Source organism: Embiotoca jacksoni, unplaced genomic scaffold (assembly GCF_022577435.1).
Source record: "Embiotoca jacksoni isolate LCO1_2020_lvr unplaced genomic scaffold, fEmbJac1.0.p SCAF_11, whole genome shotgun sequence".
In the NCBI taxonomy this organism is placed as follows: Eukaryota; Metazoa; Chordata; class Actinopteri; family Embiotocidae; genus Embiotoca; species Embiotoca jacksoni.
The window spans coordinates 3727516-3743530 of record NW_027185241.1 but is presented as its reverse complement, the minus strand read 5'-3'; the positions used below and the strand labels follow the sequence as shown (position 1 = coordinate 3743530).

The window sequence follows — 16015 nt, the reverse complement described above, 5'->3', positions numbered from 1 at the left end:
TTTGCGTATACTGCACATTGTGTTTGATACAGGTTGTAATGAGTATCCTGACCTTGACCAGCTGAAATGCCAGGTGGAGTCTCTCTCACAGAGTCTGGCATCACTAATGAAAACTGCAGGGAAAGTTATCCTGCTCTTTAATAAGTCAAGTGAGGTGATACAAAAAGCAAAAAGCAGCAGTTCCACTGAATTAGATAACATACAGAGAGACACTAAATATTTGTCACATTCAGTGGGGTGCTCTCACTGACTAAAACCTCACTGTTAACTACTACTTTATGGTTATATGGTTTTGTACTATGATTCAATTATTTTATTTTGAAGTATCTTGGTCTCAATTTAGTCACTTGTAAGTATTCTCTTTAAAGGTTTTTTGGTTAGTTTGTGTCATCTTGTCTTGATGTCCAGACTTTGGTTACTCAGTCTGTATTTTTTCTTTTTTCATCTTCAATGACAGATTCTCTACTATTCTCTCTCAATTATCACTGAGTGCATTTCCTTTTTATTACACCTATTCGTCTGTTTGATTTCTCTGTGGGTATGTTGGAATAAATTGAATTGAGGTGAATCTGTGGAGGTAATGGGCTGTTTGGACTTTTGCTTTTATTTGATATGGTTTTCAGTAATTCTCTATAGAAAAATACATAATAAGCCATTATGATTTCAAGAAAACATCCATCAGAGACCTGGGGGACACAGAGGTGGTGTCAACATTTAACTCAAAGTGAAATACAGTTGTATATTGATGTCATGTATGTCATAAAAGGACAGTGCCATTTATAAAGATAACTGCAGATATTAATTCAGATTATGCATCAGGAGACATGTTTACATGGGGGCTTTTAAAGCTGTTTTAATGTCAGTTATAGTGTTATAAATATTATACAGTATCTATGAAAAAATGAGCTGTTGTTTAATATATGTTAAACATATATTATGCACTTTTTTGGATTGCCTGTTTGTGCAGGACATACTCTTGCATATATATCAGTTTCCTTCTAAAGTGCTGCATGCAATACGACAAAAGTTGTGATTTCCTCAGTTTTAATATAAAAATTATATAAACAGTGACTTACGTTCTACTACTTCCTAACCTAATGTTTAAAAATAATAATAAAAAATAATGGTAATTTGTTGAAAATATCATTATTTTGGAAAACAATAAACAACTATTTCCTGGAGAATACTTGGGAAATTGTGTCTCAAATAAAATGCAACTCACATGATTTACTTTTGATAGTTTATTTGTCACATTGTTCAGTACAACAGATGGAATATAAACAGCAAATGGTGTTAAGCCGCTTGACTGAACTTCTGCGTTTGGATCACTTAATTGCTAGCCATGGTGCTCTCCAGCCAGTCGTTGAAGATGCAGACCTAAAAAAAAGAAGTGCAGTGTTAGAAAAGTTAACCAGTAAAAGATTAAAGCTTAGCTGGATACACAGTTTGTTTGGGTATTTTTCTTCTTTGAAAGTTACCTTGGCGTAGACACCAGGGTGGTCTCTCTCGGCACATCCGTAGCCCCAGGACACAACACCCTGCAGCTCACCGTTGCACACAACGGGGCCACCAGAGTCACCCTGAGAACAGAGAGTGGAGAAGATGAAATAACCATGAAACTCAACATGAAACACCAAGTATTTTCTACAGTTACGGCTGTATTTCTGCATTATAACAGTTAAATACCTGGCAAGAGTCCTTGCCTCCCTCCAGATATCCAGCGCAGAACATGGCATCGGTGATCATGCCGGGGTAGGAGTTGTCACAATCCCTGTCAGACAGGATGGGGATGTTCAGGCACTGCAGCTTGTTCTTGTCAGCAGCTGGAACACAAAAGAGATTCAAAGAAAACTTAAAGTAAATGTCAGTCAAAATAAATCAACATGAGCACAAAGCAGGAGTTATTACTCACAGGAGCTCATGGTGTTGCCCCATCCAGAGACTTTGCACATGGTGCCAGCGGGGGCACAGCTGGTGGGGAGAGCCACAGGCTGCACATACTGGTTGATGGCGGCGGGCTTGCTCAGCTTGATCAGCATGACGTCGTTGTCGATGTTGTAGGAGCTGTATCTGGGGTGGCGGATGACACGGGAGGAGCTGATGAACTGCTCAGATCCCTCACTGACGCGGATGTTGTGCTCTCCCAGACGCACCTCCACACGGCTGAAGACAAATGACAGAATGAGAGTGGGTTAATGTAGAAACTCACAAAAATGACCATCAACTAATAATCTGCGTACCCTCCGGGTAAATAAAGCAGTGCTACGATTTTAGAAAAACGTGAAGAATATGCTTACGACTTGTAGCAGTGAGCAGCAGACACAACCCAGTTCTCATTGACCAGAGAGCCACCACAGAAGTGGTAGCCAGAGTTCAGAGACACCTGATGGGCCTGGGAGTAGGGCGTGCACTCATACCCTCCGACGATCTTGTCGTCATCAGTGGCAACTGAAAACACACATCACGACCTCAGTTAGTTTGTTTACTTCCCGTCTTTTATGGCAAGAGTGAAACATCTATTTGTATGCAAATAGATTTCAAGTTAAACAACGTATTATACATTCAAGTAGCAACTGAATCATAATTAAGTTGCCACCATGCGATGCTGAAGTTATGATGGATAAAGCTGTAGTCTGGGAGGAAAGCCAACAGGCTGTTAGGGGAGAGGAAGACAGTCTGCTCAAATAAAACTTCACACTCACAAGCAGCTCCGATGAGCAGAACAAAGACCAGAGACCTCATGGTTGCTGTGTGATCCTGTCGATGAGAGGTCCTCACCTGCAGCCCTGATTTATATATCCACAGGGAGAGCTGCCCTGATCTCTGAACATCCTCATTGGTCAGCGAGGGACCAATCTCTGTAGCGGGTTGTTGGGGTTTGTTGAATGATTTCCAGACTTTATGGATGGTTTTCTTGTCAGCAAATTTGGAAAATCTGCACAGTATGCATATGAATAATTAGGGCTCTTGTATATTTTGATTTATTAATTTATTTTAATTAATGGTCAAATTCATTCTGCCATTTTCTTTCAAATCAATAGAGGTTATTATTTTAAGTCTATTAAGACAAGGATGACATGTTTTCTAAGAGTTACTACTTCATTACCGCATCGTTTCTACAACCATACATGACTTGTTTCAATCCAGTCAATACTCATTTCAGTTATGTTGTAATAATGATTCGAGAAGGTTTTAACATTTCATTATTCTGTAAAAAAAGAACAACTTTGCACAGATATGCCTCTGATGTGCAGGTACTGTCCTGAAATAGTTGCTCAGCGTACTACAACTTTGTTGAACTCACCTTTATATGATAATGTACCACATAAACCGTCTACAATCAGTTGGCACTTGTATTTTGGTAAAGACCTGAGTTCACCTAGTTGTTCAAAGCAGCATTGGTCAGGTTGCACACATGCACGTCACCTCTATATTTAGATGCGTGTGAACACAGTATCTCACAGCTGAGTGTTTCTCAGCACCCTGAAAAGTAAAATCAGATATGAAGGTTGAGGCTGCTTTGAGAAGCAAATGATAATCTTTGTCATATCTTTACCTGTTGTAACTATAGGTATAGAGTAGTGATGGGGTATTTAGTAGCAACACCTTTTTTTGAACCCAATTTTGGAAATATTCTGCTACAGGTGACCTGATGGCAGAACGGTTAGGGCACATACTGTAATACCACATGGTCTAACAAACCACTTCGACTCCCAGCCAGTCAGACCTTTACTGCATCTAAGTCTCTCTCTCTCTCCACATTTCTTGTCTATTTTTACTGTGCTGTATAAATGAAGGCAAAGATTCCACAAAATATACTGTATATTATGCTAAATGTAAAAGCCCTAAATTCAAAATTCTGCTTGAGTAAATCTACAGAGCTATATACCAATATGTACATTAACACTTGATGCAGAATGTCACATTTCAGGTTTTTAAAGTACAGCGCCTCTAAGGTCTTGAGAGATTGTATATTTTCTGTCTTTTGCGCAAAAGTTGGTTTTGTTTTGGATCATTTGCAAGCTTAACCTTTTAATTAGTACCTTTGGTCACAGGATCACAGTAACTTTTGGTCTTTAATCTTTGACAACCAAATTCTAATTCATTCATCCTCTGGTCCAGGTGATAGTAAGTGTCAAATTTGAAGTAATTACTTTAAGGTGTTCCTGAGATATTGTGTTCACGAGAATATGACAGACAGAAGGACAACTAGAAAACTGCCGTGGCATGATGACTGTTAACCCCAAATATCAGGCCCGCTGATTGTGGAAATTTTTTCATGAAGTCAATTATAATTCTTGGTGTCCTAATATCACTGTACATTGTCATTAATAGTGTTGCCTAAAAAGGTGTTTTATTACTTTTAAGATTTTTTTTAATTTTTTTTTTTTAAGTTTGTCACTTGATTATCATGTTTCGTCAAGTTAAGGGTTTCTTCACTGAGAAGGGTCCTGACTGGTGATTTTATACAAAATAATATCAATAATCTTGGAAATCAATGGTCCAGTTCCTTGGTCGTATTTGTCTCTTGTCATTTCTTTGAATCATCATATTTTAATTATTCTATCTAACAACACGTGGGTTGATTAGAACATTCAGCAGCTGTAGTTGTGAACCAAGCCATCTGCAGAGCTGCAGCCATAACAAGGTTAATAATTACAGAATACATTCTGTGATAAATACAGATGCAATCATATACAGAACGTACTGCTACAAAAATATTAATTTGTTTTCATTTAAAAGTTCTCACAGCATTGTGTTTCTACAACAGCTAGTGCAAGAATAACAAGAAAAAAATTAAAACTGCAAGCAGTGATGTACGGCCCTCGCACTCTCGCCTCTCGCGCCGCCTCCCCGAAGCCGCCTCTTCCATGTGCAGTGCGCAGGGACCGCGTATCCCCGCTTAAAGGTGCTATTTTTGTCTCGTTTCCTGTCTCCAGCAGGGGGCGCTGGCGAGCCGTTTGGAAAACACATCAGATGTATTGTCTCAGGTTTCGTGAGGTTTCAAGCATCCTTTGACCTTAAACATCAACTTCCTGTGTCACGGGGAGACGTCCAACTTTGCCGCATCGTCATGGCGACACCCATTGACAAAGTCGAACGAATGTCTCAATATATCATCAAATACATGTTTAGGTTAGTGTGACCCGACTTTAGGTTCATGGGATCAACCAGCTCCACATAGAATGTGGAAGTATGAAAAGTGTCATTTCCAGTGGCCAACAGGGGGCGCTATGACTATGAGCGAATATTACCACACAGGGGTCTTCAGGGCGGGGCTGTTATAAAGTAACGAGTAACGCAAAGTAATGACTAATGCAAAGTAATGAAAAGTAACGCAAAGTGCCATGACGACGGCGCTCAGAAGTTCCTGCGTTTAAAAAAAAAATGAAGCTCAGACGTTTCCTTGTGTTACCTGTGCAGGTGTGTTTTAAAGCTGAATATCACATTTTATATTTGTACACTGAGAGCTCATCACACTCCTGGTTTTATACACCTTAAGTTTGAACTGTGACTTCTGGTGCTGACTGTCGTCATTTAACCCATAATCCACCTGAAAATCTATCTGCAGCATTACAGGAAGGATTTTAACTGACTTCCTGTGCTCTTAATTTGGAAAAACAATGTTTGTACCTGATTTGCCCCTTCATTGTTTCATTAATGTTGCAGTTGTGTAAATATATTTCTGTGACACACTAATCCCTTGGAAAATGGAGGACAAACTGTTTTCTATCTGATTTTATCTGTTTGCTGAGAAAACATCTATTACTACTTAAAGTACTTACTTAAAGTAACGTAGCAACAAAGTAACAAAACATTGGCACTTGCGTACCGTGCTACGAACAGATCGGGTCCAGTCTACATCCAGGACATGGTCCAACCTTACACCCTAGCCCGTTCCCTCCGCTCTGCTTCTACCAATCGGCTTGTCGTTCCCTCGCTGCGAGCTAAACACTCTACAAAATCACGACTGTTTGCTGTCCTGGCTCCTAAATAGTGGAATGAGCTCCCCAATGACATCAGGACAGCGGAAACTGTACATCTTCCGCCGCAAACTAAAAACACACCTCTTCAGACTTTACCTTGAATAGTAGAACTTTAGTAGCACTTAAAATGGCACTTACTGATAGCACTTTGTATTTTGGCTTTCTTGAAGAAATTGTATTTTCTTGATTCCTGTTGTTCTGGGTTTTGTACCCTCATGGTTGAAATGCACTTATTGTAAGTCGCTTTGGATAAAAGCGTCAGCTAAATGAAATGAAATGTAATGTAATGTTACGTTACATTACATAAAAGTCACTAATATAGCATGTTGTCCAAAATATCATTAAAAAGTCATAATATAGCATGTCGTCCGAAATATGGAGAAAAAAACTCATACTATAGCATGTCGTCCAAAATATGGAAAGAAACTCAAACTATGGTATGACTTTTTCTTCATATTTTAGACGACATACTGAAGTCTTAAGTATTTAAATTTTTTTGGCCAAAAAAACCCGTCATACTATAATATGACTTTTTTATGATGTTTTTGGATGAATACATACATTGCTTCCAGTTGCATTGCTTCCACTGTGCCTGTTTCAGGATACAATAGGGGTTTTTTTTGTTTTATTTGACGATATGCTTTAGCATAACTTCAAATTTTTGGGATGAAAATAAAGTCATACTATAGTATGACGTTGTGGACGAAACACTACGCCTTGACTTTTTCTTCATATTTTAGACAACATACTAAAGTATTAAGTATTTTACATTTTTTGGGCCAAAAAAACCAACATATGGCTCGTATGACTATTTTCGCACCGATGCTCGGTGCTCGGCCCCTAAAAATTCTTAGAAAAGATGAATAATTAATTTCTTATACAAACAGGCATCCACACTCAGATATCAGCCAATACATGTGTAATAAATAATATTTGTTTTCAGAAATGCACAATTTTGCAAGTGGATCTCATTCATTCATTTAATCGATAATAATACCAATATCCTGCATTTATAATTGTAATGCACACATACATGAAGTTTATAGATCATATGATTTGAGCCACGCAGAAAGCCAGTGTCAACCATCCCTCAGCCAAAAACAATATTTGCTTTTCCAAAATCCCGAATCTTATTTTTCGGAACTTGATTGGTCAAAAGAAATGATGGGCGGTATCTTCAGCAGAGGTACCTTCCTATATAAACCAGGGTCCCAAGTGAAGACCTCTCATCAACAGAATCACACAGCAACCATGAGGTCTCTGGTTTTTGTTCTGCTCATCGGAGCTGCTTGTAAGTATATTTCTTTCTGCTTTCATTCGTTAAGCTTGATGACAGAATAAGAGAAACATTCACCTATTTACTAACTATTTGGCCTTCTGTGTGTTTTCAGTTGCCACGGATGACGACAAGATCGTCGGAGGGTATGAGTGCACGCCCTACTCCCAGGCCCATCAGGTGTCTCTGAACTCTGGCTACCACTTCTGTGGTGGCTCTCTGGTCAATGAGAACTGGGTTGTGTCTGCTGCTCACTGCTACAAGTCGTAAGCATATTCTTCACGTTTTTCTAAAATCGTAGCACTGCTTTATTTACCCGGAGGGTACGCAGATTATTAGTTGATGGTCATTTTTGTGAGTTTCTACATTAACCCACTCTCATTCTGTCACTTGTCTTCAGCCGTGTGGAGGTGCGTCTGGGAGAGCACAACATCCGCATCAGTGAGGGATCTGAGCAGTTCATCAGCTCCTCCCGTGTCATCCGCCACCCCAGATACAGCTCCTACAACATCGACAACGACGTCATGCTGATCAAGCTGAGCAAGCCCGCCGCCATCAACCAGTATGTGCAGCCTGTGGCTCTCCCCACCAGCTGTGCCCCCGCCGGCACCATGTGCAAAGTCTCTGGATGGGGCAACACCATGAGCTCCTGTGAGTAATAACTCCTGCTTTGTGCTCATGTTGATTTATTTTGACTGACATTTACTTTAAGTTTTCTTTGAATCTCTTTTGTGTTCCAGCTGCTGACAAGAACAAGCTGCAGTGCCTGAACATCCCCATCCTGTCTGACAGGGATTGTGACAACTCCTACCCCGGCATGATCACCGATGCCATGTTCTGCGCTGGATATCTGGAGGGAGGCAAGGACTCTTGCCAGGTATTTAACTGTTATAATGCAGAAATACAGCCATAACTGTAGAAAATACTTGGTGTTTCATGTTGAGTTTCATGGTTATTTCATCTTCTCCACTCTCTGTTCTCAGGGTGACTCTGGTGGCCCCGTTGTGTGCAACGGTGAGCTGCAGGGTGTTGTGTCCTGGGGCTACGGATGTGCCGAGAGGGACCACCCTGGTGTCTACGCCAAGGTAACTTTCAAAGAAGAAAAATACCCAAACAAACTGTGTATCCAGCTAAGCTTTATTCTTTTACTGGTTAGCTTTTCTAACACTGCACTTCTTTTTTTAGGTCTGCATCTTCAACGACTGGCTGGAGAGCACCATGGCTAGCAATTAAGTGATCCAAACGCAGAAGTTCAGTCAAGCGGTTTAACACCATTTGCTGTTTATATTCCATCTGTTGTACTGAACAATGTGACAAATAAACTATCAAAAGTAAATCATTTGAGTTGCATTTTATTTGAGACACAATTTCCCAAGTATTCTCCAGGAAATAGTTGTTTATTATTTAGCTAACTTTCCTCTAATTAAGAGATGATTGTTTTTGAGAAAACTCATTCACAGCATTGATTAACATTTGATTTAGAGTATAAATGAATCCACAATAATGGATTCTTGTTTGGTACTATTGTGCCATCTATCTACCATTAAATGACAAATCTGCTGCATAAGCTGTCATAGATGTTTAGAGCTTGGAAACAAATGTTTCTCCCGCTGCTGCAATATTTCCAAAGCAACGCTGTCTCATAAACATCATGTTTATAGACTATTTCATGGTTTCTTGCCTTTCTCTTCTTGTCAAAAGCATATTCCCCTCCCCTGTAATCACATATTCATTGTTTTTCTCAGCTTCAGTCAACATTTGATTATTTTTGACCTTCTTCAGACAGTATTTTTATAAATTTATCATTCAGCCCTGTGTAGACCTGTGGATGGTTTGCAACCACCTCTGCATACAGTGCACTGGCCTACTGGAAGTCTCAGACTTAATTAAAAGATGGATGTTCGCTATGCCAATTAATTATTCCAATTCATTTCCCTGCATTTGAATTATGAATAAATTAATTATAAATGGGTATGGAAAAAAATTCTTAAAAGGGATTTAGAATTTTACATTCTGTCTTTCATTTACTAATCTGCCATCCTGTCACATTCCATTTAATCTTGTCATCTCTTTCAGTGTCTTTTGTCTCTGCGCCAATAATGAAGAAGGATGATTCACATTCCCTAACAAAGCAACAGGTGCATTACAGTCGTCTCTGTCTGTGGAGAACAGATGGAAGATATTTCTGTGTAACTATTCATCGATTGGTTTTAGAAAGTCAGCTGCCTGCTGCAAAAATGTCAAACAAGACGTGTCATCACTTCATAACTGACTTCTCAAGGTAGATTTTGTATCAACAGCTTCGACTAACCTTTCATGGACAACAACACAAGGCGATTGTCGAAAGCATGGCATTTCTTTTCTTGGCAGGGTGAAAGTTACTGCAGTGTTTTTGAGCATCGATATGTTTATCTGAGCAGTGAGAGAAGTTGTTAAAGCTGCAGGTATTTTTGTTCTGGAAGATATTGTCAGATGATCAATACAAATATTCTAGACTTCAACAACAGCAGCTTCTGTTGCATCAACTCCCTATTTTTTTTCTGACCTATTTTAAAGGACCAGTGTGTCGGATTTATTTGCAACATGAACTGCAGTATTCATAATTCTGTTTTTATGTGTGAATAATCACCATAAACTGAAAATATTTTTGTTGCCATTACCTTAAAATTGATCTTCATATCTGTGTTGGGAGAGTGCGCCATGTGGCACCACCATGTTTCTACAGGAGCCCAGAAGGCACAAACCAAACACTGGCTCCAGAAAGGAGCTTTTTTGTTTTTTATGACTTCCATTATCACTGTAGATCCTCTTACACGGTTGGAAGGGGAGCGTGAAGGGGTATTTATTCAGTTGGCATCATCTGCAACCTCAGCACTAAATGCCCCTAAATCTTAAACACTGCTACTCTAAAAAGTTTTTTTTTAAATGGCATTTTTTTTCAGAAAAATAAACACTTTTCTTGTGAACTAGTTGACCACCAAAGTTTTGGGGCTATCACAGAATTTATCTGTACTCTGTGTGTACTCTTCTGATTGGATATTGCTCTTAAAAGTGTCAAGAATGGGGAAGTCCTTAATTTGAATGTCCTGCTTTGACTGAGCAGTGACTATAGGAGAAAATAGGTCGACCTAAAACTGTCAAGCACCCCAAAATCCACATCTCTGGCTTTAAGGCATCAGCACAACATTTGGGTCCCAAATGAATTATTGGTCAGTCAAAAATATATACTTTCACTCTAAACAAAACTGAAGAATAATAAGAAAAACATTTCAGAAATCTGTGATTTGGTAGAAAAGGACTGCAATATAAAAACTGGGGGAGTCTGTCATCTTCAGCCACATGAGCCACCTAAACCACAGAACCCATGACAGAGAACAAAGGCAACCTTTCACTGAATTGTCTGCTCTTATCCTTGAGCTTCTCTGCCACCACATTTTTTTTTTGTTATAGAAAGGACATGCAACCAATATTTCAGGACTGAATGGTGCTCACTGGATGAATTTCATTAAAAGTCCAACTCCTTTTCAGACTTTTGTAGTGTGCTGACATTGATAAATGGAGTGTTGCAACATCCGTGTCCTTCTTTTCCAGGTGTCCAAGGTATTTTGCACTGAAGAGACAGAAAATCAAATTGTGCCAGTGTTCCTGTGCTCCAACAAAAGTAAAACACTGACAGGACCTTCTTACTACTATAGATGCAGCACTTGAATGCTAAACATCATGCAACCATTACAGATTAATGCAACAGCCTGTGTTACTTTGGGGTAACTCCTCTGCAGTCACTGTGTGATTATATCAAAGAAAAACCTCAATCCCATGCAATGTGTTGGATTTGCTTTCAGGGTGGTGCAGTGTTGCAGATTTTTACAGTTCACTGACATTAGCTGTGATTTTTTTTTGACCGTGGTTAATGTTTGTTTTGATGAAACTCTTGCAGAAGTATTGAGAAAAGTCTTACAGGAACATAATTGCCCCAGAGCAGCATTGTCAACAATCATAAGCAAACTCATGCATCACAAAATGGAAGATTTTATTGATTGAAGCCTCACATCTTACATCACATTTTCTCTTTCCTTCCCTCTATTCCTCGTTTCTCTCTCCTAGCCGCTCTCCCGCTGCTTCTCTTTCTGACACTACCCACAACCACCTCCTGTCTCTGTCTCCTTCAATTTCAATCTCTATCTGGTTTCCCCTCTGTCATGTCTCTCTGTGATGGGAGATCACAGTCTAGCTGTATCTGGAAAGTGTCTCGTTGATCCAGGGCATCAGAGAACAGACTTTGGTGTAAACACCTGGGTAGTCAGGCAGAGCGCAGCCCTGACCCCAAGACACAATTCCCTGCAGAACCCCGTTACACTCCAGAGGGCCACCAGAGTCACCCTGAGCAAGGGAGGGGAAGAGGAACAAAAGAGAAGAATTTATTCCATCCATCATCTCATCCTATTAAATGTTTTTTTTGTTTTTTTTAAACATTTTAACAGACCCTCTATAAGTTTTTTTTCTTGGGTGTAATTGTGTGGAAATACCTGACAAGCATCCTTGCCTCCCTCCAGGTATCCAGCACACACCATGCGCTCGGTGATCTGGCCAGGATAGGAGTCTTCACACTCCTTGTCGGACATAATGGGGACATCCACACATTGAAGGAGAAATGGATTGAACACTGCAGATAAGAGCAAGAAAGGAAAAAAAAAAAACAAGGATTGAGCAGGGGGATCATTATTTTTTTTTTTATCTTAAGTGAGCATCTCAGTGGATCTCTACAATGTCACCTCTGCATTGCAGCCACAATTGGTTCCTCAAATGTTGTTAAATACCTGCTCTATTTGTCCTGTCACCTCAAATTAAGTTAAAGGTCCTCTCTGCACATACGTGATTCGGCACAGAGAGCCATAACTACACATTGACACATTTAGTTTAGTGAAGTATTGGGTCAGCAAAATGTGGCTAAATGACAGCTACAATCATTATTATATAGTGTATGTTGTGTGCAAAAGAACCTTAAAAGTGTAGGAAACCCAGTTTGCATGACAGCAGAAAAGAATGCTTAAAACTTGAAACTTAGTGTTTAAGTCTTTTGTTAAAATGTGTTCAAACCTACGGAAGTCAGAATTTTTCAAGTTTTGTTTCTTTAGGTGATCTTAACATAACAATTTGTTTCCTGAGTACCAAAAGTGCATGACAAAATATTTCTTATTTTATGACTAAAGAAAATGTTTGATAAGTTGCGTTGTAAAGATCTAGAGCACCTCACCTTCATCAGAGTAGATGTTCCCCCATCCAGACACTGAGCACATGTCCCCAGGTGTGGGACAGGCGTCGGGCAGGGCGATAGGCTTGACATACTGGTTCACAGTGACGGGGTGTGCCAGTTTCATCAGCATGATGTCGTAGTCTAGGGTCTTGTAATCATAACTCTCATGCCAGTAGATGGCATCCACCGACATGTACTGCTCCGTGTCCTCGTGCTTCCAGATGTGGTGGTCACCCAAGACGACAATCTGTGAAAAGGGGCTAAAAAAGAGAACAACAAAAAGGTGAGTACAATTCGCATAACCGCAACGTTTTTTGTTTTTTTTAATACAGGAATGTAATACAAACTTTTGCCAACAGTGGGCAGCAGAGATTATCCACTGGTCGTTAATAAGGGAGCCGCCGCAGTAGTGGTAGCCAATATTGACTGAAACCTGCCAGGATCGAGTGTGACGTGCACACTCGTAGCCCCCCACAATCCTGTCGTCCATAGGGGCTGCAGCTGTGGCGTAAAGGAGACGACATGTTTTATACTGATCATAGCTAAAGCTCTTTGTTATCCTAAAAGCCTTACTGCAAACGTTCTTTACCTGCAGCACCCAGCAACATAAAAACAATCAGACCAATCATCTTGTGGCTGACTCAAGCCTCCTTACGACCAGACTGGACGAGAACAACATGCTTCTCACAGCATTTATAACCTCCCTGTGACCTTCCGTGCACCTCCCCCCTAACCCCCCCCCCCCCCCTTCATGCTTCTACCTTATCCACCCACCCATCTTCAAACTTGTATCCACTCATAGCGCCCCAGTTCCAGCTTTGAAAATTAACTTGTTTTTTGGTGTTTTTCATTTACATATTTTTCTATTTGCTTTGGTGACAGCGTCAGAATGGCACTTATCCCCAGAGAAATAGACAACTATTTTCACAGTTGATATAAATGTAACTCCCTTTTTAGCAAACCTCTAAATAATTGACTGAAACAAGCCATACTGTCTTATTATATACTGGCATAATTCAGTAAAACAGAATGATTTAACAGGCCTTATTAGAGCTCAAAGCCTTTTGATTGCTGTCTGACATTAAAACAGAAAAGCTGCACGCATCACGTTGTTTTGTTTTTCTGCTTCAGAGGTCACAGATGGTTTCTTTCTCACCCGTTTTGGCTTTTATTCAAGGCTAACCAAAATCAGAGCCGTACAACAGCACCTTTATGTGCCTTTTATTTTAAAAGATTAAGTTAGCTTTGATTGAAGAATTATTTTTTTCAGAAAATGTTTTGACAAGACTCATCACTTAAAGATTCACCTCCTTTTCTTCTTATTGGTCCAAACCTTGAAGAAAGCTGTATGACTGTCTTCACTGTTTAGTATGTAGCTTGCCAACAATAAGTGACCCATTAGAGAATCCTAAACAGGTGTTAAATGTGTGGAGACCTTGACAAGGTGCACAGATAACATAACCACAGGGGGTGTGTTGTGATGGAGCAGAAGTGAGCAAATAAGAAAATAGGCGCACGATAAGAGGATAGATTTGGGTTAACACCGAGCGCCAGGAGGAAGAGACACAGATGGGGTCAACAAGAGGGGAGGAAAGAGGGGAGGGGGGGCCGTGCACAGCGGGCTGGTGAGATATAAATACAAGACGGGGTGTGTCCAGGTGTCTTTTAATCTTTTCACCAGACACCATGCAACTGCTGGCTTTGCTGCTGATGGTCGGAGCTGCTGGTGAAGACACAGAAATGCACACACATACACGCAAACATATATATACGCACATACACACAAGAACATATACACTTGAACCACCATATGTTTGTACTGTAATGTGCAGATTTAAAAAACTTGCTGTTGCCCTCTCCCTTATCTCTTTCCATGTGTGTGTGCAACAGTGGCAGTTCCCCGTGAAGCTGGCAGGATCATAGGTGGACAGGACTGTGAGCCTCACTCTCGTCCCTACATGGCCTCCCTCAACTATGGCTACCACTTCTGTGGTGGTGTGCTCATCAACAAGCAGTGGGTGCTCTCTGTTGCCCACTGTTGGTACAAGTAAGTATGCATTGATGAGAAAAACAACAAATTATTCTGTCTTGTTGCCCAGTTTGTTTTTTTATCTCTTTATTATTAATCTTGCTCAATTTCATGCATTTTTTTTTTTCCTTTGAGGTAAATTAAAAAACACCTGTGTTGGGAAGACAAATGCTTTTCAATCTCAGCCTTTCCTGTATGTAAAGGATCTGTTCAATCTAAAAGAACAAGGAGAGAATAAAATCCATTGATTGGCTGATGATAGAACAATAAGAAATACAATTCTGAAAGGATTTTCCTTGCTTCCTGATTTTTCTAGTATTTTTCACCTCTTCTCTCAGTCCCTATGCCATGCAGATCATGCTGGGAGAACATGACATACGCGTGTCTGAGGGTACAGAGCAGCTCATGAAGACTGACACCATCATTTGGCACCCTATGTGAGTGAAAAAGGATCTTTCGTGCCTGAGCATCTTCTTCTCACTGCACAATTCAATAATCATTTGATTAATAAATGAATGCAACTAGAAAAACAACTCGTCTAAAGCTTATATGCTTGATTTCTCTGAGTACAGGTATGACTATCAGACTCTGGATTATGACATCATGCTGATCAAGCTCTTCCACCCCGTAGAGGTGACTGAGGCAGTCGCACCCATCCCACTGCCCACAGGGTGCCCAATGGGAGGGCTCCCTTGTTCTGTGTCTGGATGGGGAAACACTGCCATGGATGGTGAAGGTGGGTTGATGATAGGGATTTTAATTATAAAGTGTACAAAGGAAAACATGCTAAATGTCAAATATTTATACTTTGGTTTAAACAAGTATCTCTGTGTTTTACAGTGAACTTGCCCACCCGTCTGCAGTGTTTGGATGTGCCCATCGTGGACGACGAGGCCTGTGAGAACGCCTATCCTGGTATGATCACGCGCAGGATGGTGTGTGCTGGTTACATGGATGGAGGCAGAGATGCATGCAATGTAAGTTTTACAGTATATGTTTCCACAGAGTAACTGGACCAACAACTCTGCACGCGTGCAAGGCTTCATTTTTGAACACCTGCTCAAACTCACTGCATCTCTCTTTGTTTGTCAGGGTGACTCCGGCAGCCCTCTGGTGTGTGTCGGAGAAGTCCACGGCCTGGTGTCCTGGGGTCAGGGATGTGCTCAGCCGAACTTCCCCGGCGTCTACGTCAAAGTGTGCGAGTTCCACTACTGGATTCAAGACACTCTGGAAGCTAACCCCTGAAGAAATGACTAATCTCCACCCAATTTATTACCCCCTTATTATTTTCTATCTTTTCTTGCCCTTTTGTCTCTCCTGCATTATCACACAACCACAAGTTTTCTCCCTCATATATTCAGACTCAACAGACGTGCCAGGACGTAAGATAAATAAATAAATAAATAAAACCTATTGTCATATTTTCATTTTTCATTTGTGTCTATGTTTTCATGTTCATCATGGGAGAA

At 40.3% G+C, this 16015-nt stretch overlaps 4 protein-coding genes across 4 annotated transcripts; 2 read left to right on the top strand and 2 right to left on the bottom strand.

Annotated features, from left to right (window-relative positions):
- Positions 1 to 1226: 1226 nt before the first annotated feature.
- On the bottom strand, positions 1227 to 2752 carry LOC138194003 (trypsin-1). The gene is made up of 6 exons (XM_069142352.1): positions 2703 to 2752; positions 2298 to 2448; positions 1913 to 2163; positions 1687 to 1823; positions 1479 to 1580; positions 1227 to 1377 (listed from the first exon to the last, which is right to left on the bottom strand). Exons 1-6 carry the CDS (start codon positions 2740 to 2742, stop codon positions 1330 to 1332), a joined length of 729 nt encoding a protein of 242 aa, XP_068998453.1. The 5' UTR covers positions 2743 to 2752; the 3' UTR covers positions 1227 to 1329.
- Positions 2753 to 7228: 4476 nt separating this feature from the next.
- LOC138194001 (trypsin-1-like) lies at positions 7229 to 8599 on the top strand. Its single transcript, XM_069142349.1, has 6 exons — positions 7229 to 7278; positions 7379 to 7529; positions 7664 to 7914; positions 8004 to 8140; positions 8247 to 8348; positions 8449 to 8599. The coding sequence occupies exons 1-6, from the start codon at positions 7239 to 7241 to the stop codon at positions 8494 to 8496; spliced, it is 729 nt and encodes a 242-aa protein (XP_068998450.1). The 5' UTR covers positions 7229 to 7238; the 3' UTR covers positions 8497 to 8599.
- A 2673-nt stretch (positions 8600 to 11272) lies between these two features.
- LOC138194000 (serine protease 1-like) lies at positions 11273 to 13194 on the bottom strand. Its single transcript, XM_069142348.1, has 5 exons — positions 13107 to 13194; positions 12865 to 13018; positions 12518 to 12777; positions 11790 to 11926; positions 11273 to 11643 (listed from the first exon to the last, which is right to left on the bottom strand). Exons 1-5 carry the CDS (start codon positions 13144 to 13146, stop codon positions 11491 to 11493), a joined length of 744 nt encoding a protein of 247 aa, XP_068998449.1. The 5' UTR covers positions 13147 to 13194; the 3' UTR covers positions 11273 to 11490.
- Positions 13195 to 14197: 1003 nt separating this feature from the next.
- LOC138194002 (trypsin-like) lies at positions 14198 to 15955 on the top strand. The gene is made up of 6 exons (XM_069142350.1): positions 14198 to 14243; positions 14408 to 14564; positions 14885 to 14983; positions 15119 to 15282; positions 15387 to 15523; positions 15639 to 15955. The coding sequence occupies exons 1-6, from the start codon at positions 14204 to 14206 to the stop codon at positions 15789 to 15791; spliced, it is 750 nt and encodes a 249-aa protein (XP_068998451.1). The 5' UTR covers positions 14198 to 14203; the 3' UTR covers positions 15792 to 15955.
- Positions 15956 to 16015: the final 60 nt, after the last annotated feature.